This window comes from Doryrhamphus excisus, chromosome 5 (genome assembly GCF_030265055.1).
Source record: "Doryrhamphus excisus isolate RoL2022-K1 chromosome 5, RoL_Dexc_1.0, whole genome shotgun sequence".
Taxonomy (NCBI): domain Eukaryota; kingdom Metazoa; phylum Chordata; class Actinopteri; order Syngnathiformes; family Syngnathidae; genus Doryrhamphus; species Doryrhamphus excisus.
Genome location: NC_080470.1, coordinates 22062636 through 22085000, shown reverse-complemented (window position 1 = coordinate 22085000; position 22365 = coordinate 22062636). Strand labels below are relative to the sequence as shown.

Below are 22365 nucleotides of genomic sequence, written 5' to 3'. Positions count from 1 at the left end.
GACTCGATGACACGAGGACGATCACACGGGCTACAAGACAAGAGGAGGCTGGCTAAAACCCGACCCCCCCTGTTTCAAGTGCTTATTGCTACGCTGACAGTGTGTTTTGCTGACCTTCTGTTGCCGTGGCCTAGTTTGCCGTCCTCCGCCTCCCCCCATGAATAGACTTCGCCCTCCGAGGAAAGTGCCAGGCAGTGCTTCCCTCCAGAGTTCACTGCCACTTTCCTGATGAAGACATGCTGGATAGACTCCAACAGAGTCGGGGCAGACACAGACTCCGTCCCTCCGATGCCGAGCCTGCCTCCGGCGCCGTAGCCAGTGGCGTACAGCTGCAATAGAGCACATGTCATATTTATTAATACAGTGATGTTCTAACAGTAATATATGCTTAGCACGGGGTTCCCAAAGGGTGCAAAGACAACACATGTGGATACGCTGAGAAGTTACTGTATAGGCTGTGTATTTCAAGAAAAAAAACGACATCATACGAGTGAATCTTGGATCTCTTTCTCCCCATTTTTAATCATTTTTGTAACGTTCCAAATGTTGTTTCTTGTTGTTTTTCCATAATAGGATTTTATTTCCATAATATTTTGATTTTATTCCCATATTTTTTTACTTTTTTCCCCCAAAGCCTAATTTTCCCAAAACTTTATTTTGTTTTGTTTCTTTATCATTAATTCATTCATTCATTTTCTACCGATCCTCACAAGGGCCGCGAGGGGTGCTGGAGCCTATCCCAGCTGTCTTCGGGCGAGAGGCGGGGTACACCCCTGCCAATCACAGGGCACATATAGACAAACAACCATTCACACTCACATTCATACCTATGGACAATTTGGAGTGGCCAATTAACCTAGCATGTTTTTGGAATGTGGGAGGAAACCGGAGTACCCGGAAAAAACCCACGCATGCACGTACTCTAGCGAAAAAAACCTGTACTCTAGCGACAGAAAGTTGTAATTTTATGACAATTTTGTGACAATGTCATAATAAGAGGAATATTTATGTCGACTAAACAAAGTTGTAATTTTTTTTTAAATTAGGTGAAGAAAAAAAGTTACAATTTTACGAGAATAAAGTCTAAACTTTATGGAATAAATTACAGAGTGACAGTAAAATAAGACCGAAAAAAAACTGCCATCACTTTACAATAATATATAAAAGAAAAAAAAATTAAAGAAAAATGTTTTTTGTAAATGTCATAAAATGGGAAACAACAAAAAGCTGCCATTTTTAAAACTTTGGTTGGGAAAAAGTTCTAATATTACAGGAATAAAATCATAATATTACAAAAAGAAAATGTAAGAAGAAGAAAAGGGAGCCATGAGTGGAGTTCATACCAATAAGTCACTTATAATAATAATAATAATAATAACACACATTGTCAAGTACACTTTGGCGCTTCTTGGAGACACACACTCTCACACTGCTCATTAGCAATAAATCTGCACACACACTCACACACACAGTTAAAATGGCCTGTTCCCAGAAAGGCTTAGCAGCTAAATTGAGCATCAAGTCTAAAACATTTCCAGCATAAACTTATGAATATATATTTCCATAGTGTACTGTAATACGTGACCTTTAAAGCCATTCCAAGAGGCCTCCTGAGAGTAAAAAGCTCACCTTTCCATCAGCTGTCACAGCAAAAAGAGTCTGCTCGCCTCCGATGAGCTGCACGGGCCGCAGTGTGGAGAGGGCTTCGGTCGGGGTGGGCACTTTGACTTTTGCCCCTTCAATGCCTCCAAGCTGGCCTCGGTGGTTGTGGCCCCACCCGTAGATGGTCCCGCTGCCCCCCGCCGACAGGGTCCAGTCGTCCGGCCGGCGGTTCATCCACTGCACCAGCTGTTCGTCGTGCTCGCGCTTGAACAAGTCATGACTCTCGTGGAGCACGTTCATACTCTCGTGGTCGGCCATCAGCTCGCGTATCTTTTTGGTCACCTTAGAGATGCGCACAACGGGGGCTGAGCTAAAGGACAGACTTTAAAAAAAGAAACAAAAGGCTGACACTCACCTCGTCTACAAAGGCTCTTGGTAGGGCTGTCCTTTTGTCCAGTGCTACAGCCACTCTGGACGCCGTGCAGTAGCGGCGGAACCAGGCCCACTTGTGGGTTTCAGCACAACATGGCAAGGTGTCCAGCTCAAGGTCACAGGCGAGGGCGACCAACACCTGAGGGAAGCAGCAACATTGCTCTCTCTTATGTCATCTAAATTACTAAATGATTTTACTGCAGATATCGACATAGGCATGCAAATGAGTATCTCATTAAATATTTCTAAACTAATATCACACCTTCAGAAAACTGTAAATTTCAAATTTGGTGGTTTCACTCTCACAAGTACCTCTCCCAATGTAAACATGTGTAGACAATATTATGTCTTATTTTGTCTTATTATGTTTTAAATATTTGTTAATGAGACTGTAAACGTAACTATGGGGGTGTTACTTAATGTCTAGAGGGCTCTAATAATGTGTATTTAAACAGGTTTTCTATGCACAAGTATACAAATACTCCATTTATCAATATAAGGAATCCTACTTGGCAGAAATTCACTTATCGCGGTCGGATCTGGAACAGATAAACCGGCATAAATGAGGGATTATTGTATTTGCATGCATGTATATGTAATTATATTACAACGATTATCATTTTATATGTGTACCAGATTTTTAGATGTTTAAAAAAATGCAGGTAAAGTCAATGAAAGTTGCAGTTTGACAGTGGAACTAATTTTACAAAAGTACACCCTCGTTTATGGCGGTGAGTTGGTTCCAGACCCAACCACGATAAGTGTTTTTTTTTCTCAGAAGGATTCCTTATTTATAAATGGAATACCTCTGTAGTTAGACCATACGAAATATGAGTTTTAAAATGATTAAAGCCCTCCAGACATTAAATAACAACCCTATACTACCTGCCCACACGCACAACTATTCTAAATTATTGAAATTATTTGTACAAAATTACTGTTTACGCTGTACATTGTTGTTCATATTTGATGTAATCTATTTATTCTCCATATTATTATTTATTATTATTATGGGAGCCAAGCAACAACATTTTGTTGGCAATTTCACTGCTGTGTTATTGTGCAATGGCAATAAAGAAAGTCTATGTCTATAGTCGTCTTTTCACTCCTAGTAAATTAATACATATATAAAATCAACAGTTTCTTTCGGCTTTTTCAGATTATTATTATGCTGTAGAGCTGGTAAGATAATGTATCAATTCACTATGATAAACAAGATATTTTGTACTTTACTTTGTTCTAATATAGATGTTTGTGTTGACAGTTGACTATTGATCTGATTCTTTTTAAATTTGTAATAACTATTTCGTTGAGTCAAAATGTTTTGAATCAATAACTTTTTAATAAGTTGTACTGCATGTTGCAGTATTTGTGTCATTTTGCACAAACAGTGTTGATTTGTTAAATGCAGAAAAAAGAAGCATAAAGTGTTTATGACTATATTATCTTAGTTTGAGGGACGATCGGATATCGGTAATAAAGCCAATATGGACCATCTCTAATGGACATCCAAGACTGAGTGGACGAATGATGAGCAGACCTTGAAAAATGGGCTATGAAGCAGCTGTTTCCCTCCCCTGACGATGGGGTCCTCGTACTCATACTGCCGCTGCAGAGCTTCTGGAAGCCCCTTGACCAGTGCGGCCAGTGCACTTCCTGTAAAACTCTGAGACAAAGATGAAGCCAATTGTCAGTCAAACCAAACGGTAATGCTGCAAAGAACTGAGATGCGATATTCAACAGTCCACGGCAGGGGGGTGTCAACAAAGGTTTCAAGCTAGCAGCTACTGGCCAAGCACGGCCCATCTGTGCAGAGAGACTCACCATGGAACGAGCCTCGCCTTCGGTGTCACCTAGCAGCCTGTTTATATTGATGGACTGCCCAAACTCTGTGGTCAGAAGCTTTCGCAGTCTTTGCAGAGCCCACATTCGGTGTCCAGCAGCTGTCACAAAAAACAAGATTCAAATATGCATGCTTGTAGACCACCACCGTGTACCGTGACTCCTTCAACTCCATCCTACCCAGCGCGCTCAGCTGGGCACACGCTGCCAGAGAAGCAGCCAGGCGGGGCACGATGCTCCTGTTGGAGGCAAAGTTGAGCCTGAAGTCAAGGAGGCACGTCACCAAGTCCATGGAGGGGCAGGACAGGATGCAGCGGTCAGACAGCAGGTCTTTGGGACCTGGGGAAGGATGAGTTGAATGGCTTTGCGCCATGGTATGTTTGTGCTGCATGTGGCATACCGGCGGCAGGCATGATGGGGTACACGGTGAAGCGCCAGCCCCAGCCGTTAACCGAGCCGTCGCTGGTGAATTTCCACTTGAGTTCGTCACCCGGGATCCTTAATTCACTCGACCAATCGGTCCACTCCCGACCTGAAACACACAAAATGCCAATGAAGAGCCATTGTAGTAGATGGGGACCCAAAAGTGAGTTGCGGACCCATTTTGGGTGGGTACTCAGGATGAACATTGTGACCTCCATGAATTAAATTGCAAAACTGGACTAAATTGAACTGTACCAATGACATCAATCATGCATGTCTTCAGGACACAGGCATACATATAAACAAGGGACATTATCTTTTGGGGGTTTAGTGACCCCATAAAAGGTAGACTTATATGTAGAAGAGGGGTGTACAAAGTTTGGCCCGTAGGCCATTTGCAGTCCACATCTGTCTTTTTTCTTTTATTTGGCCATCAGACCATTATAGAAATGTAATTTAATGAGAAAATTCCCCCAAAATAGAAGCATTTGCAGTAATGTTACAAGAATAAAGTCAACATATTAAAATATTATATATATATATACATATATAAATATAAATAATATATATATAATACATATATTTCTATAATGCATTAATTTAATATGCTTAATTATATATAGTATAAATAACAATGTTTTCTTACTTTTATATTTATTGTTAAGAATGTTACAAGAATAAAGTCAAGATATTAAAAGAATTATATATATATATATATACATATATATATATATTTATATAATGCATTAATTTAATATGCTTAATTATATGTAGTATAAATAACAATATTTTCTTACTTTTATATTTATTGTTAAGATAATTAAAGTAAATTTAGTAAATTAGGTTTATGTTGACTTAACTATTTTAGAGGAAAAAAGAAGAAAAAAAAATAATTAATATAATAATTATATTTAAAGTATCTACATCAAAATAAACTACTAAAGTAACATTATTAAAAATAAATATTAAAAGTAATATGAAAGTAGTTTCACATTTTGCACATCATGTACATGTCTAAAAACACAGATGCTTTGGGGGTCTATTAAAACCCCCTTATTTGTATATATTATTGATTTTTAATAAATCTTTAATCTTTATTTTAGTGTTGAAGGTTATTTTAATTATCCCTTATTACAAATATTATTTCATATAGGCAACACCCCTACCCTCTGTGTGGCCTTGGTGTTCTACTCCTCACCTGATCTGACTGAGATAATCCTATTGGCTCCATCCATGACCGTTAGCGGGTCGTGTCGTCTTTCCGTAGAGCATTGTCGGTCAAACTCGATGCGCAGGCCTTCAGCGCCTTTTAGCACAAACAGACAAGTCAAAGAAGAGGAAACGTGTTGCTCATATTATTTCTCCTTTTTAGTACCAGGGATCTTGACAGTGCCGCTGGTGGAAGTGTCATCTGTGTACGGGTGGCTGCTCTCCACAACGACAGGCTGGGAGGACAAGCGACCGCTCTGCGAATCGGTAGCGACGTCCTCGAGCTCGGTGACGCAAAGCTCCAGCAGCATGTCGGCGACCTGCACGCCAGAGGAGTTTAAAACCTTTCGTGTTCAAATTGCGCTGCAGGCCCCGTGGTGACCAACTTACCTGCGGATACGCCGTCCCCATGCCGGACAACACTGCCGACAACACATCCTTGCCTTTCTCCCCGGAGCGACAAGACACAGCCAGCTTGAGCAGGTCCACCATGACTCGAGTATCGTCGGGCACGAGCAGGCTGGAGAATTCATCCAGGTATTGAGGTTCAGGACCCACCACTTTGTTCTGGCTCTCAGAGTCCTGATAAAAAAAAGGAAAATATATACATATATATATAATCTATGTATATATATCAATATATACAAATATATCATACGTCCGACTTGAGCTTTTTGAGAAGAAAGACAAACCTCTTTTGTTTTAGTCATAGTCTCTGCAATGATGCTGGCAGCTCCGGGATCGTCGGTGACTGGGATGAAAGGACGGGAAGAGGCGCCAGATGCAGAGGGAGTGACGGCTGATGATGGCGTCACTGCGTCTTCCGAGGAGGGAACCTGCTCAAAGACAAGAACATGAATCTCATAAAAATCACAAACGAGGACTATTCCGTACATTCGGTACCTCTCCCTTCTTGTCTTGCCAAGGATTAGAGCTAACCGGGACATCCGCTTCAGGCAGGACGGGTGGGCCTTCATCATCACTGACGCTAGATGAGGATGAGGAGTCAAACGGGGGTACGGGAGAGCTGGAAGGACGCTCTGCTGGCACGATCATGCTGGCTGGCATCAGTGCACCAACCACAGCATCCCTGTGGAGCATACAACAACTCATATTTGTACAGTTGGAGCAGGTATGTCAAAACTGCCGCCTGGGGGCTATTTTCTTTTCTTTATTGTTTAATTGGCCCACAGCACATTCTAAAATATAGTTTACAAACAAATAAGAAATACCAACAATGGAAAGAAACTGCAGTGATTTCATAAAAATAAAATGAAAATATAAGAGAAAATTTAAATTTTCTGAGAATAAAAATTCAATATTATGCAGAAAAATAATGTAATTTTAAAAACATTAAGGTAAATTATTACTAGAAAAATACATGATTTAAAGTCGTAATTTTATATAATAAATCAAACAAGAATAAAGTTTAAATTTTCTTGAAAAGCAGTTTGGGAAAAAAAAGTATGGGAATAAAGTCATACTAGTACGGGAAGAATAAAAGTAAAAATATGTGCAAAACAAACAATAGTTGTATTCTAAAGAGGAAAAAAACAAGAATAAACTCGTCATATTATGATGAAAAATCATGTAATTTTAGTATGAGTTGAAATATTGAAGTTTTTAAAAGTTGTAATATTATGCCATTTTTTTGGAAAACTGAGTTGAAGAAAGTTATAAGAATTATATATCAATTTATTATGGGAAAGAAGAAAATAAAGAAAGATTATTTAGTAAGAAAGGTGAAAGAGTGGCCCATACATCCTTTCATTCTCATGTGGCCCTCGGTGCATACATATCCAAAATCAACAATCCAGAACTAAGACTTTTAATATAATGTGTATTTATGATCCAGCGAAGCATGTACCTGGCATACATGATCTGCAGGGCTGACAGAACATGCGACAAGGCTTGTTGTTTGGCCAGATTGCCGTCCAGACTGAGGAGAATCTTGGCCAGTGATGGACGATTTGGCTTCACGTTACTCTGACCGCTCATCTTGTTTCTGGCAGACGTGGAGTCGCTGTCAGACGGCACACCTGTAAGCAGGAAACACCACAGGATCCTGTTACGTCATTTTGCACTGCACTGCCCCCTGATGGTTTACAGCGAGGGTGTCCCAGTTGCAGCTTTGGGGGGGCTTTTTTTCTAAAAATGTAAATTACAAATTTTACTTAAAAAAAAATAATTTTCAAATGGAAAAATCATTTTATAAGAATGAATTCAAAATGTAAATTAATTATTATTATATATTTTCCTCTTATTTTATCTATATTTTTAATAATTATTTTAGTCAGTGATTTTGACATAGATCATTTTAAATATATATTATATTATTATTTTGTATTTATTATAATTTTATAATATACATACAATCAAAATAATCTATTGTTTGATGCCGATTTTACATGTTATTTGTTATATAAAATATTATCTTGTATCCTGTATACAAAAATATATTGTTAATATGCTTAACATTAAGAATTATTTCAAATATCTAGATCCCAATAAGCTACCAAAACAAAGAAAAATCAAAGGAAAAACAAACAAACTAATAAAAATAGCAACAATGGAGAATAAAGCCAACCTATTGGGACACTAAAGCCATAATAATAACAACAGGAAAAAAGGCTTAAAAGTATTCTCAAATACAAGGAAGAAATGCATAATCTTACAAGAATAAAATGTTAACAATATCCAGAAAAATAATGTCATTTTAGAAGCCTAATGATGAAATATTAAAAGGAAAAATATATGACAAACATACCAAACAAAAAATAAAATTGGCATTTTTGGAAGTTGAGAAAAAGTTGTATTATGAGACTAAAGTCAAAATATTATGGGAATAAAGTTATAATATTATGATGTAAAAAATGCATGTAAAATAACAGGAATGGAAAATGAAGGATCACCTAAATAAGACGCCCCAAGTGAATCCCTGGCAGTCTGGAAAAGGACCGGTTCGTGGACAGAGGGCGTGGTCACATCCACAGTGGTCCAGGCCACGCTGTGGGAGGAGCCACAGGCCACTCTGGTGATCTTCTGTCCTTCCAGACCCTGCACCAGTGTGGGCTTCCTGTTCACCGTTGTGGTGCCGTTGCCTTGTTGTCCGTGGTCATTGTCCCCCCACGCATACACCTAAGGTGGAGGGCAGCATAGTCGTGTGTCACAGCTCTCCCAGCCCTGTGGATCTGTCCTTGGGGGGGGGTAGGATTGACTCACCTGTCCTGAATCAGTCACAGCCAAACAGTGCAACGCTCCTACGGCAACATGGACAATCTTTTTGCCTCTCAGTCCCTCAACCATCTGGGGCTTTCGCACATGGACATCCGTGCCGTGTCCCAGTCGGAAGTAGTCCCCTTTACCCCTGCGTGGAGGTGGGAACATTTAAAAAAGGGGAGGGCACGTATAGAATAAGGTGGTAGGGGTCAGGTTATAATTACCATGTCCACACCACGCCGGATTTGGTGAGAGCTAAGGAGAACTGAGCTCCACATTCAATTTGACAGACGCCCTGCCCGTTCAACCTCTCGATGTTCTGGGGAATGTTGCATCCCTCGCTGCCTCCTCGACCTAGCTTCCCAAAATCCCCGTCGCCCCACGAGAACACCAACCCTGCAAAACAATACAGTCATCCCTTCCGTATCGTGACAACTGCTTCCACACCCGAGCACAATCTGTCTACAGCAGGGGTCTCAAACACGCGGCCCGCGGGCAAAATGTGGCCCGCAGGACACTAGTTTGAGGCCCTGCCTTGATATGAAAGTTTAATGTTAGTGCAGCCCGCACAAGTTTGATATGGATGCTGTATGGTATCATGTACCCAGAAAAAATTATTACGTTTGATTAATGTTCATGTTTAAGGTTAAATAACTGTTAATAGTTATCCTCCCTATCCGTGTGGAAGTGGTAAGTTTTTGGCTATTTAAGTTTAAAGGAAATAACTTGAAGGCTACCGTTTAGGTCGCTAGCTCTCTAGTTTGCGAGTTAGCATGTGTCTCAAGACCCTGCAGTTGCGCAATATGTTGTAAATAAAAAGAGTATAAATGTGACTATAGTCGTGTTTTGTCATGTCTACAGGGCTCTAATAATGCTTTGTTCATTTTAATCGGGAAAAAAATAATTTGTCGACCCACCAACTATGTGGTTTCTTAAGTTTTTATTATTTGCCGTTTTATTGTTATTATTATATTTATTTATTTATTACTGATGGATTGATTTTCTTTATTCTTGATTTGTTTATTTATTTTTCATCTTATTTTGTGCAGAAAAATAAAAAGTAAGATATTTGAGAACAGTGGAATGTTTTATCAGAGCTTTTCTTGTAGAAAATTGGAACCAAAGCAAAGTTTTTTTTTTTTTTTTTGTTTTTAATAAATGCGTTTTTTTTGCTGTTTTTTTTTGGAAAACCTGATGCGGCCCAGTCTCACCCAGACCCAAGCTCCAGTGGCCCCCAAGTAAATTGAGTTTGAGACCCCTGGTCTACAGCCTTTTAAATACGCCTTCACATTATTAGAGCCCTCTAGACATGAAATAACACCCCTATAGCCACCTTTACACTTGTATTATTTAATATCGCAAACATAATAACAGAATATATGGCATTTAAGACATTTCAAGTCTGGTCCTTGTGTCTCCCCCAGCATTTCAGTACCATGACACACCTTGTGGCCAGTGTAAAAATACAACATAATGTATTTGAATGTGTCTTCTGAATGCCTTATATTTGTATTTTACTTCGTTTAGCCATTTTTATGCTTGAAAATGTTTCATTATGAAAATGTTTAATATACAGTGAAGAAAATAAGTATTTGAACACCCTGCTATTTTGCTATTTCTCCCACTTAGAAATCATGGAGGGGTCTGAAATTTTCATCGTAGGTGCATGTCCACTGTGAGAGAGATAAACTAAAAAGAAAAATCCAGAAATCACAATGCATGATTTTTTAACAATTTATTTGTGTGATACAGCTGCAAATAAGTATTTGAACACCTGTGTATCATCTAGAATTCTGACCCTGAAAGACCTGTTAGTCTGCCCATTAGAAGTCCACCTGCACTCCATGTATCATCCTGAATCAGATGCACCTGTTTGAGGTCGTTAGCTGCATAAAGACACCTGTCCACCCCATACAATCAGTAAGACTTTAACTTGTAACATGGCGAAGACCAAAGAGCTGTCCAAAGACACCAGAGACAAAATTGTACACCTCCACAAGGCTGGAAAGGGCTACGGAGCAATTACCAAGCAGCTTGGTGAAAAAAGGTCCACTGTTGGAGCTATCATTAGAAAATGGAAGAAGCTAAACATGACGGTCAATCTCAATCGGAGTGGAGCCCCATGCAAGATATCACCTCGTGGGGTCTCAATGATTCTAAGAAAGGTGAGGAATCAGCCCAGAACTACACGACAGGACTTGGTCAATGACCTGAAAAGAGCTGGGACCACCGTTTCCAAGGTTACTGTAGGTAATACACTAAGACGTCATGATGTGAAATCATGCATGGCACGAAAGGTTCCCCTGCTTAAACCAGCACATGTCAAGGCCCGTCTTAAGTTTGCATATGACCATTTGGATGATACAGAGGAGTCATGGGAGAAAGTTTTATGGTCAGATGAGACCAAAATAGAACTTTTTGGTCATAATTCCAATAAGCGTGTTTGGAGGAAGAAGAATGAAGAGTACAATCCGAAGAACACCATCCCTACTGTGAAGCATGGGGGTGGTAGCATCATGCTTTGGGGGTGTTTTTCTGCACATGGGACAGGACGAGTGCACTGCATTAAAGAGAGGATGACTGGGGCCGTGTATTGTGAGATTTTGGGGAACAACCTCCTTCCCTCTGTCAGAGCATTGAAGATGGGTCGTGGCTGGGTCTTCCAACACGACAACGACCCGAAGCACACAGCCAGGAAAACCAAGGAGTGGCTCCGTAAGAAGCATATCAAGGTTCTAGCATGGCCCAGCCAGTCTCCAGACCTGAACCCAATCGAAAATCTTTGGAGGGAGCTCAAACTCCGTGTTTCTCAGCGACAGCCCAGAAACCTGACTGATCTAGAGAAGATCTGTGTGGAGGAGTGGGCCAAGATCCCTCCTGCAGTGTGTGCAAACCTGGTGAAAAACTACAGGAAACGTTTGACCTCTGTAATAGCAAACAAAGGCTACTGTACCAAATATTAACATTCATTTTCTCAGGTGTTCAAATACTTATTTGCAGCTGTATCACACAAATAAATTGTTAAAAAATCATGCATTGTGATTTCTGGATTTTTCTTTTTAGTTTATCTCTCTCACAGTGGACATGCACCTACGATGAAAATTTCAGACCCCTCCATGATTTCTAAGTGGGAGAAATAGCAAAATAGCAGGGTGTTCAAATACTTATTTTCTTCACTGTACATATTTTTCACCAATAATAGGCGACAGCATGATTTATTAACTCATTCAATGCCAGCCATTTTTCAAGAGCCATCCCTCTTGATATTGTTTTGCTTTCAGTGGTGGTAACGGGCTTCCATAGGAAAAATAATAAAAATAAAAAGTACCTTCATCTGTGAGTGCCAGCGTTTGAGCATCTCTACTCCCGCAAGCCACCTGAATGACACGGTATCCCAGCAGCACTTTCACCTGGACGCCATAGATGACACGATGACTCGTTAAAGATGAATGCAAGCAAAACTACTAAGAATTGAAGCACCACGGCGTACAAGTTTAGGCCTCAGCTGGGTGGTGTTGTCCCCGTGTCCAAGGCGGCCATATTCCCCCAAGCCCCAGCTGTAGAGCTCCCCGGAGGAGGTGATGGCGGCGCTATGGGAGCTGCCACAGGCGATGTCTCGGATCCGCTTGGTCTTCAGTGCTTCGATCAAGCGAGGCTTGTCACAGTTCCTGAGGAGGGGGAACAATGTAACTAAAGACAACAAAGGAAAGACACGAGACCAACATACATTCTGCTGAAGTGTCCTAGCTTCCCGTCGTCTCCTTCCCCCCATGAAAAGACCTTCCCGTCCACGGTGAGAGCCATGGCGTGGCGTCCTCCAGAGTGCACGGCCACCTTCTTCACCACATAGTTACTAAGGGCGGTGATCTGTCGGGGAATGGGAATGGTCCCGCTGGACAGACCCAGGCCTAACCTGCCGTTGGTGGCCTCGCCGCATGCATAGATCTTGCCCTCCACCGTGACTGAAATGGTGGATGATACATTACGAGTTTTTCAGCACAAAGTCCCGATAAAGAGTCCCACTTACCTGAAAAGAGACTTTTAGAACCGCCGGCAACTTGAACCACGTTGAGAGCTGAGAGGGTTTCAGAGAAGGAGGGCACCTTGATCTGGGAGGAAGCAACACGGTGAGAGTTTGTGACGCTTCTGAACTTTCGAATGACGTTTACCACCTATTTATGAACATCATCCCATCATCTCCCTCAGGGTTCGACCCCTCACTCATAGACCCTCAAACCCTAGCTAGATTAGATTGTATATGCACACCACATTGTACAAACACAGGCTTCGCTACACATCTTAAAACAGCCTGGGACTCTGCCTCTATCCATTGGGCCGCTGTATGTGTCTTGGACGCTTGCATATATCCATATACATATTAAAGGCTTCGCTACACATAATGTTAGCACTGTAGCTCACATAGCTAAGCTAGCGGCGCTCATGTTTCTGTCCTTCCAACACCTTAATGTGGGGGTCTCCAAAATGCAGCCTGGTGGCCACTTGTACCCCGTGGCTGTTTTTTTCGACCCTCCTCACATTCTTAAAAATATAGTGTGCTCTGCTTCTTCCTACTCCTTTTGACAAGGTGGAACTGTGATTTGAATTGCATTGTAACCTGGATGCATGTTCAAATAAAATTAAACCATTAAACCAATAATTGAAGGAGCAAACGGGCTGCACAGCAGTTGAGTGGTTAGCACGCAGACCTCACAGTTAGGACACTCGAGTTCAATCCCACCCTCGGCTATCTCTGTGTGCAGTTTGCATGTTCTCCCTGTGCATGTCTGGGTTTTCTCCGGGTACTCCGGTTTCCTCCCACATTCCAAAAACATGCTAGGTTAATTGGCGACTCCAAATTGTCCATAGGTATGAATGTGAGTGTGAATGGTTGTTTGTCTATATGTGCCCTGTGATTGGCTGGTCACCAGTCCAGGGTGTACCCCGCCTCTCGCGCGAAGACAGCTGGGATAGGCTCCAGCACCCCGCGACCCTTGTGAGGATAAGCGGTAAAAAATGAATGAATGAATGAGCAAACTAACTGAAAAAAAAACAAATATTAAGAAAAAGAAGTTGTTTGTTTTTCAGAGAATAAGATTGTAAAGAGAGCTGAGCTGGAAGGCAAAGCCTTCAATTTACCAGTGGATCCATGTTCCCACCCTCACCTATGGTCATGAATTTAGGATTGTTGTTCATCAATACAATCAGGTATTGATATATGACACAAACACTGACTAAGAGTTTTGCGTCACCACAATTATACAAATTAGACAATGATGTCAGAGACACCCAGGCCACAGGTAGAGCGCAGTCCTGTGTGAGACAATGTTTCTAAAAATAGTTTCATAAACAGCACCTTGGAACCCTTGAGTCCACCCAGCTGGTCCTTGTCATTCAGCCCCCAGACGAACACTTTGGTCCTGATGGTGGCAGCCGACTCCAACCCTGAGGATTTCTTTCGAGAAAGACTGAGACAAAAGGCAGAAAAGCCAGCAAAGTCACACAGTCATCTATCTGATCTGCTCGTCTTCAAAGTCAGTTCAAGTCGCTGCCATACCTCCCAGTAGCTGCTTTGTCATCCTCCTCCTCCTCATTGTCCGACGCCAGGAAAGGAACAGTGGCCAGGTCTTCATCCTCGGCTCTGATGCGCCCCACGATGCCCAGTCCATGAATCTTGCAGTCTATACCGGAACTGCGGCACTGCTTGATGGCAATCTCGATGTATCGGTGATACTGGGTATGGGAAAAGGTGGTCTCTCCGTTAAGCATCGGCATACAGTATCAAGGAGTAAGCCACAAAAGCCTACCAACCTCAGTGCAGTCACTCAGCAGAAGGACGGTGGTGTCTGTGGGGTTGATGTTTATGGTCTTCAGTTCGATTAAGTTGTTCAAAGAGCTTCCACCTGTGCACAGCATCACATGTCATGCATGAATACCACTTACGTATACTGTAAGCCTTTTAAAAACGGCTTCATTTTACCTGACACCACCACCAGGGAGGGCATGTAGCTGCTGTCCGCTGGGTCCACAACCATCTTCAGCCGGTGCACGAGGACGTCTGGGAAGAGCTCCAGACGAATCCAGTGCTGCAAGAGAAGCTCACATTGAATTCATGCGACATAAGAGCCATAAGACATAAGTCTTTCTAGCCCTTTATATAATAATTACATTTACCTAAACATACACTAGACTGCCATGCCCTCCTCAATTTTTTTTTTTCAATAAAGTTATGAAAAGAAATTGTCCAAGTGTGGCAAGGGGGCCATTTGCAGCAACAAAAATCAGTAATTTGACAACTCAAAATTAACAGAAAAAAGTTGTCATTTTACAAGAGTAACATAATATGAGTAAAAATAATGTAATTTTAGTAAAAGTTGAAATATTAAAGGAAAAAAAATCTAAAGTTGTAATATTATGCAAAACAAAACAATTCTCAGGGCATTTAATGTGTGGCAACTGGATGTTTTGAGAAGAAAGTTAAAATATTATGGAAATAAGTTGTATTGTAAAGAAAATAGACTGGTAATATTATTAGGTTAAATAATGTACTGTTCGAAGTACAGAGTTGAAATATTAAAGAAAAAAATGTCATTTTTGAAAAGTCACAAAAACAAAACAACGATGCAATTTTTAGAAAATCAGATTGGGGGAAAAAGTTATTTTAAAAAAAGTCTAATATAATGGGAATAAAGTCCAAACATGGGAATAAAAAATATTACAAAAAAAATGTACAAAGATTATTTTAGAAAAAAATTTGGAACAAAAGAAAAAACAACAAAAATCAGAAAAAAAGTGAAGTTGATCTGAATAATAAGGCCTTTTTCACCTATACGACAAAGCTGCTTTTACAACTTAGTAAAAGTCAAAATAAATACATAAAAAAACATTTGGACACCCCCGGTATACACTCTTGGCCAGTTACACATGTTGAGTGAATTGGCTTGTGAGACTGTTTCCCCTGGAGATAGCGCTATCAAAGCACTTCCTATTTAAGTTACTATTAAAAAAATGGAGAAAAAAAGCACAGGAAAAAAATGACAATGGATTGGTGATGGATCTATTGTGTAGAAAATGTGTTTCTTTCCCCCGTATAAAAAGATGATGCATTACACGCCCGCCAGAATAAAATATGAGACGCGTGGGTCACCTTTCCCTGTGAGCCAGATGACTGCCAGCACTGATCGGCGCCGTCGATGAGGCGCGAGGCCTGGTTGACGGACGACGACACGTTGAGGCTCTTGACGGCGCGGGACCAGTCATCAATCAGCATCCCGCGCTGGCTGCTGTGGTGCTTCTTCAGCTGCTTACCAGAACGGCCACAGAAGGCTGGCGACTGGCCTGATGACCCGTGGAGATCAACAGCTGCTTTACACACCACCCAATACACACAAACACACACTCACTCACATGTACAGTGTGTGTGTGTGTGCCAGACGCACCAGGCTCATTGATCCTGCCGAAAGAATGCCTGGTGTTGTGTTTGCGTGTCTTGAAGCAGTTTTCGCAGAAGTCAAAGTCGTCACAGTTCCTGCATTTGAACCTGGCACCGTTTATCGGGAACATCTGACAGCCGTCACACCTGCACAGAAAAACAGATTCCATTTTAGGAGTGTGTGAAATGTTGATGATTGTGTTATTTTTTTATGAAAGTATGGGACCACCTGTCATAAAAACAACTATCGGTAAATACTGTAGTTTGTTCAGCTACATGTGTTCATCTTGAAGGGGGCCTATTACATTCTTCCTATTTTCTGACCTATGAATGTTGTTAGAATGTTGTATTCTCAACATCAACGCCTTTCCAACATTACTTAGTCATGTTAAATAGTCATAAGAACAAGCTGTAAGTAACAATTTATCAGTGTCCTGTCTTTATTTTGTGTAAATAATCAGACAAAAGGGGTTCAGCAGCTCTCCAGAAGTCTTCCGGAGTGACCAATCACAGCGAAATGGGCTCAGCAGGACGCGTACCTGTTTTTTTTCTGGTTAATTTCTACTTTTAGAATGTGCCGTACGCCAACAAAAAAAACAGATGCAGGTCACCAATGGCCCCTGGGTCACAGTTTGTACATTACCTGCTTTAAATCCTATTATACAACAATAATATGGCTGTAGCTTGGTTAATATTAATATGCTTAATATAATTGGTCAGTTATGTAAATGGTTAGGTATAATTTATCTGTATTTCCAATGTAAACATAAGATGAATTGAATGAGAAATTGGGCTTTTAGACATCGTGTTTCCCATACAATTCTTAGCTTGTGGCGGCCTGCCATGGATACATTTGGCCTGCCACAGAAAAAATCTAAAAAAATTAATTATTTAACTTGGCGCAAATGCTTGCCTTTTCTAACACATATACGTCATCATATTTGTACGTCTGCATAGACAAAGGAGCTTTAACTTCCTTTAAGGAAGGCGCTCTCCAATTTGCGAGTGATAGTGAACAGCTAGCTCTGACAGATGGTCATTGCACGAAACGATTAAACAAAAAGCTACAAACACGCCCGCAAGGCATGCTGGGTACTCCTGCAACCATCATGAATATTTTTTCTACTGTATATTGTATCCCCGACCTGACTCCAGGATGCACACTGGGGACCAGCTCCATCTCAGACAGCAAGCCGGTCCAGTGGGATTGCTGAGGGAAGTCCACGATCACGTCCTTCCCGTTGGCACTGAAAGCTGAAGAAGAGCGGAGGGGATTAAACGGCGCCTAGTCTGGGTGAAAAATCCGGATTCAAAACACACACTTGCCTTTGACCACGCCCACACTCCTGTGGGTGACGGACCCCCATTTGTACTTTGGCGTGGTAACCGACGGTTTCACTCTCACTTTGTCGCCAATCTTGATGTGGGAGGGGGAGGTTTGAGGTGGGAATCCTGTAAGAACAAATTAAGGCGTCAAACGGCGTCCCCCTCGGACTCGTCGGCAAAGCCAAGCAAGCTCACCGATCAGCTCGATGTGGATGTAGCGGACCCAGTACGTCCCCCCCTTTTGCTGCCAGTCGCATTGCACGTTTAAGTCGTGCAGTCCATCCCGGTCCAGCTTAATTACTTTCCCCACGTCTCCGTCGTACACTTCCTCGTACGCTCTGCAGCACTTCACCATCATGCCCACCTGCAGGGGAAGCCAAAAGGCTCAATGCATCACGCCCACGGGAGTCTGGTGTGAAGTCGCCCTCTTACCTGGATATTCTCTCGCACGTAAACGGCATAGTCGTCATTACTCAGGAAATCCGATCTCTTCTTGAAAGTCTGGCTTTCCGTCACCACCGCGCCAGCAGGCTAATGTAACACACATGCCACATCCAATAAGAAGACAGTTGGGTACATTGTTACAGCAGGGTACACCAGTGTGCAGAAGTCAAGATGACGTACCACGGGAAACGTAGGCTCAGCCTCTTCAACCTCCTCCAGCACTTCCTCATCCGAGTATTCATCCGATACGGTGTCTGCATCCGACACCTCCGAGGCATGAACGTCGGGATGGTCCAGCAACCAGCTCACCAGAGCCTCAACACCTGGCGGGAAAAAAAAGAGTCAGGTCCAACGTTATTATAAACAACTACTGTCTTTGTTTGAATGATCTGTAATGATCTCATCATTTGCAGTTGAAATGAGAATGAGAAAGTCATTTCAACTTTGATCAAATTTAATTTTGCACCAAAAGAGTCATCATGCATTCCCTGCTTGGTAGCAACCACTAGAGGGCGCTTAAGGGGCTGTATAAATACAGGGTTTCCCACACATTTATATATTTATGATTTTTTTGAAACAGATTAATTCATATTGATGCAGGGAAAGGGTATTCAAAATAAATATTCCTAGTATTTCCCAAAAAAATATTTAAAAATTATTACAATTAAAAGTTTTGTAGTATTGTAGTTTAACAGTATTTTAATAGTCCAAACCCAAGTGTTTTAAAAAATAAAATAAAATTAACACTCCTGAATTTAAAAAAAACGTCTGAGGCTTTTTTGTTATTTGAATGAATGTAAAAATGCATGTAAAATACATATAAAAATTTAAAATGAAATTGAAAAAAAAAATCTGTACATTACAAAAAATGAATAGATCAATTACAAATAAAAATGGTCAAAATTCCACAAACTAGTGTTTTAAAAATAAATTAATTAATAAAAAATCCCAGAAAAAAAAACACTCATACAATACAATACATGTATTTTTTGGGACGAATATAATATTTAAATATTAAAAATTTAAATTTAAGAAATAAATTTTTTATATTAACATTGTTTATTAAATCAATTACAAATGTGCTTAATGTGTTTTAAATTGTTTAATTTAGTGTTTTCAAATTAAGAAAACAATTGAGAAATATTTTGGAGTGGTATTTACATTAGTCCTTTGAACGTTTGTAAACATTTTAAATGAGATTGAAAAGCTGTGGGAAAGTTAAATAGAAAAAATTGAAAAATTGTTGCATATTTACAAGACAGACTGGTAGAAATCACATCCCCGCTGTTTTGGTGCTTTTGGGGGTGGGGGGTATTATCTCTGGGACTGAATGTAAAAGAAGGTACTGTACTGTACTGCTGCAGAAAAACACCTCTTTCATATCAAATCGATGAATGAGTTCCCCAAAAAAGGCAAATGTCTTCACGTCCTACCTGTCGTTCCCGAAAGCGACTTCAAGGCAAACTCGACGTTCTTCCGCGGGAAGCCCATCTCCATCAGCTGGAACACAATGGGCAGAGGAGGCACGGGGGGGGTCTTGTGTTTCTTCTGCTTGGGGGGCCTGACGTGCTGCACGGTGACCGGTGTGGTGGCCTCGCTGGAGCTGCTTTCCTCAAACAGCGGCGAGGACGGGTGGGCGGATTCCACGGCCAGATACTGACACACGGCCAGGGCCGCCGCCTGCACGCATCACGGCAACGCAGACATCAACAACCAGCGGCAATTTATTTCACTTGTTGGTCATTTATGACTCACCTCCATCTCTCGCCTGTCAAAAATGGCTTTGATTGGGGAAGGCTGAGTTGCGGCAGACAGCAGCTGCTGCAGGAGGATGAGTGGAGGGAGGGGACCCTCGGGAGACAAATCTCCAGCTTCTGGGGAGGACACCACTGGATCTTCTGCTCAACATATGTATACAAGCAAAACTCATGTGATCCTCCTGATACCTTGTTAAACTAAAGCACATGACATATTTCCTCAAATAACATCTAATTGATGCTGTGTTTCCACTTGCGCAAAACTTACTTCCAAAAAGTACACAATAGGTAATCAGGCAGCTATAGTTATGAAAAGTATAATTATTAAACCTGGACTCCATTGTATAAAGATAAATTGCAGCTTATGCAGTGGTGTTTTATAGGTCCTACCGACCTTTTGAGTGTTGAGTTGCTGCGTGATGATTTTAGCATTCTTTTGACGATGACACAGTGAGTCAGACTGTTATAATGAGTAATGGCCTTCTGTGATTTCAGATGGTTGATAAGCTCATTATTGAGTTTTCCTATAGCTCATGATTGGCTCCTGTCAAATAAAGAGCCAGCCGGTCCTTACAGACTCATGCATGACATAATATGTCGGCTAGGTGCGGCTTAAGCACCAGTGCAGTTTATACACCTGACCTTATAGTCAATGAGTGTAAAAATTAAAAAGTATATAAATTTGTAAAACTTAAAAAAATTGAATTAAATCAATTATGAACTTTAAACTAAAAAAAATTAAGTAAAGGGTGAAAAGTATTTAAAAAAAAAAAAGTATATATTAATAAAAAAAATAATGCTTGAGAAAAAACTATTGAATTAAATCAATTATGAACTTTAAACAAAAAAAAATAAAGTAAAGTGTATATTAATAAATATATATATAATAAAATATTTATTATATATATTAATATATTAATAAATAATAATACTTGAGAAAAACAGTACGTACATTTGTAATTTGCATGTCTGTAAACTAATTAATAAATGTAATTAAACAATTTATAGCATTTGTAAAACATTTGTAATAAATATTAAAATTACAAATGATAACTTTCAAAAATGACAAGTAATGTCAAATAAACTATACCTTAAGGAGTATATGTTTTGAATTTGAATGTATGTCATAATGTTTATAAAATGTTAAAATTTGAAAATACAGATAAAAATTATATAATTTTTTTATAAATTAAAAAAATATTAAATGAACATTTGTAATAAATTAAAACAAAATATACTTGAGGACTAAAAAAAACAGTATTACGTCAAATGCACGTACCACTTAACATGTTAATTCACATTGTTTGGGATTTGGTCAAAAATATTCCTGACAAATGGCGCCCTCTGCTGGGCCAGGTCTTACCGCTGGGGTTTGCTCCCATGTCCAAAACAGCCGGCTGAGACAGAATCTGCCGGAGTTTGTCCTGATGAGACAGCAGTGCCCGAGCAGCTTTTAAAATGTATAGCCGTAGCTGCTGCCAACGTAGCAAGTGAATGTCCACCTGGTCCGCTGAGGGATGGGGGCACAGTGGACATCTTTTAATGATGCATTTTTGTAAGGAAAGTGCATCTAGACAATATCAACGCTGTAATTTTTTTATGTAATGCAGGGCGTTTCATAGACCATGCATCAGGCAACTATAGAAGCTGTGCAAATAAAGATCTGAGCAGTTTGTGTACCTGTAAGACCTCGACTGAGGCATTTCTTCATGCGCTGCTTCTCCAGCCTGCTTCCAGCCAGGCTCACTAGCTGGGCCCAGACAGCCAACATGGGCTCGGAAAAGGGCAGATTCTGCACGCTGAAGTTTACTGCTGGCACCTAGGAGACATTCAAGCAAAATGAAGATGTTCCAAAAAGGACCTGCGTTGATAACGTTGACTGAAATAGAGTGTTGAGGCATTCGCACCGGTTTGAGGTGACTAAGCAGGCACACCCTGCTGTTCCGCATCTCGTGAAACTGCGCGGTGATGCGACCCTTGGGGGTGATGCGTGTCACCGTTCCCTCGCCGTACTCCTCGTGGACGACCTGGCCGCCGAGGCGTAGGCGGCCGTCAATGCCCCCGATGACCGCCAGCACCGCCATCAGGCTGCCCACCCTGAGGCCCTCCGCATCGGGAAAGTAATCCTCCAGGAAACTCTAAATGAGGAGGTTGGGAAGATAAAGCGAGACTGAATGTAGCGCAGAAACCGATGGTTATGAGAGGGTGGCGTCTTACTGCTTCAGATTGGCAGCTTGCCATCACGTCTCCGATTGAGCTGAGCTGGGCGTTGATGTACTCGTTTATTAGACTATTCCACTGGTTGAGAGAGTGCAGGCTACGAAGGACAGAGACAATCTCCTCAGCCAGTGTGCTGCTGTGAGTGGCCGTCAAGGAGGCCTGGGGGCGGGACTTCCTCCTTCGCAGGGAGCCCTCTGCAGGGGAAGTCAGACATTTAAAAAAAAACAAACAAACAAACATAGAAACAGTTTTAAAACTCACCTCTAAGCAGAGGCAGGTCTGAGGAGCAGGTGCTCAGTAAGCTTCCCAAGAAGCCAAACAACTTCTCCACAAGGAAGCGCATGTCCTGGGAGCGCTCCATCTTGTCCCAAGAGGGCAGCACCGCTTGCAGGAGACGTAGTGCAAGAATCTGGAAACACACACACACACATATTTTAATGCTGCATGCATTCAGCTCTGATA

At 41.1% G+C, this 22365-nt stretch overlaps 1 protein-coding gene across 8 annotated transcripts in view; it reads right to left on the bottom strand.

The window, feature by feature from the left end:
* herc2 (HECT and RLD domain containing E3 ubiquitin protein ligase 2) overlaps positions 1 to 22365 on the bottom strand; it is a 64990-nt gene that overhangs the window by 10240 nt on the left and 32385 nt on the right. For all 8 annotated transcript variants that reach the window (XM_058074125.1, XM_058074132.1, XM_058074127.1 and 5 more), the window contains exons 40-78: positions 22165 to 22312; positions 21901 to 22097; positions 21591 to 21821; positions 21364 to 21502; positions 21047 to 21193; positions 19682 to 19824; positions 19360 to 19606; positions 18107 to 18249; positions 17915 to 18013; positions 17678 to 17846; positions 17483 to 17608; positions 17302 to 17410; positions 16164 to 16303; positions 15872 to 16062; positions 14705 to 14810; positions 14536 to 14627; positions 14282 to 14457; positions 14081 to 14192; positions 12755 to 12836; positions 12455 to 12689; positions 12218 to 12395; positions 12056 to 12137; positions 8952 to 9123; positions 8731 to 8875; positions 8421 to 8646; positions 7376 to 7547; positions 6412 to 6598; positions 6201 to 6344; positions 5899 to 6090; positions 5675 to 5828; positions 5498 to 5605; positions 4277 to 4408; positions 4057 to 4215; positions 3859 to 3977; positions 3575 to 3700; positions 2018 to 2173; positions 1630 to 1944; positions 115 to 329; positions 1 to 30 (exon numbers count right to left, since the gene is read on the bottom strand). The exon at positions 1 to 30 is cut by the window's left edge and continues 148 nt beyond it. In XM_058074125.1, the coding sequence (XP_057930108.1) occupies positions 1 to 30; positions 115 to 329; positions 1630 to 1944; positions 2018 to 2173; positions 3575 to 3700; positions 3859 to 3977; positions 4057 to 4215; positions 4277 to 4408; positions 5498 to 5605; positions 5675 to 5828; positions 5899 to 6090; positions 6201 to 6344; positions 6412 to 6598; positions 7376 to 7547; positions 8421 to 8646; positions 8731 to 8875; positions 8952 to 9123; positions 12056 to 12137; positions 12218 to 12395; positions 12455 to 12689; positions 12755 to 12836; positions 14081 to 14192; positions 14282 to 14457; positions 14536 to 14627; positions 14705 to 14810; positions 15872 to 16062; positions 16164 to 16303; positions 17302 to 17410; positions 17483 to 17608; positions 17678 to 17846; positions 17915 to 18013; positions 18107 to 18249; positions 19360 to 19606; positions 19682 to 19824; positions 21047 to 21193; positions 21364 to 21502; positions 21591 to 21821; positions 21901 to 22097; positions 22165 to 22312 (6044 nt within the window). The remainder of the gene's footprint in view (positions 31 to 114; positions 330 to 1629; positions 1945 to 2017; positions 2174 to 3574; positions 3701 to 3858; positions 3978 to 4056; positions 4216 to 4276; positions 4409 to 5497; positions 5606 to 5674; positions 5829 to 5898; positions 6091 to 6200; positions 6345 to 6411; positions 6599 to 7375; positions 7548 to 8420; positions 8647 to 8730; positions 8876 to 8951; positions 9124 to 12055; positions 12138 to 12217; positions 12396 to 12454; positions 12690 to 12754; positions 12837 to 14080; positions 14193 to 14281; positions 14458 to 14535; positions 14628 to 14704; positions 14811 to 15871; positions 16063 to 16163; positions 16304 to 17301; positions 17411 to 17482; positions 17609 to 17677; positions 17847 to 17914; positions 18014 to 18106; positions 18250 to 19359; positions 19607 to 19681; positions 19825 to 21046; positions 21194 to 21363; positions 21503 to 21590; positions 21822 to 21900; positions 22098 to 22164; positions 22313 to 22365) is intronic.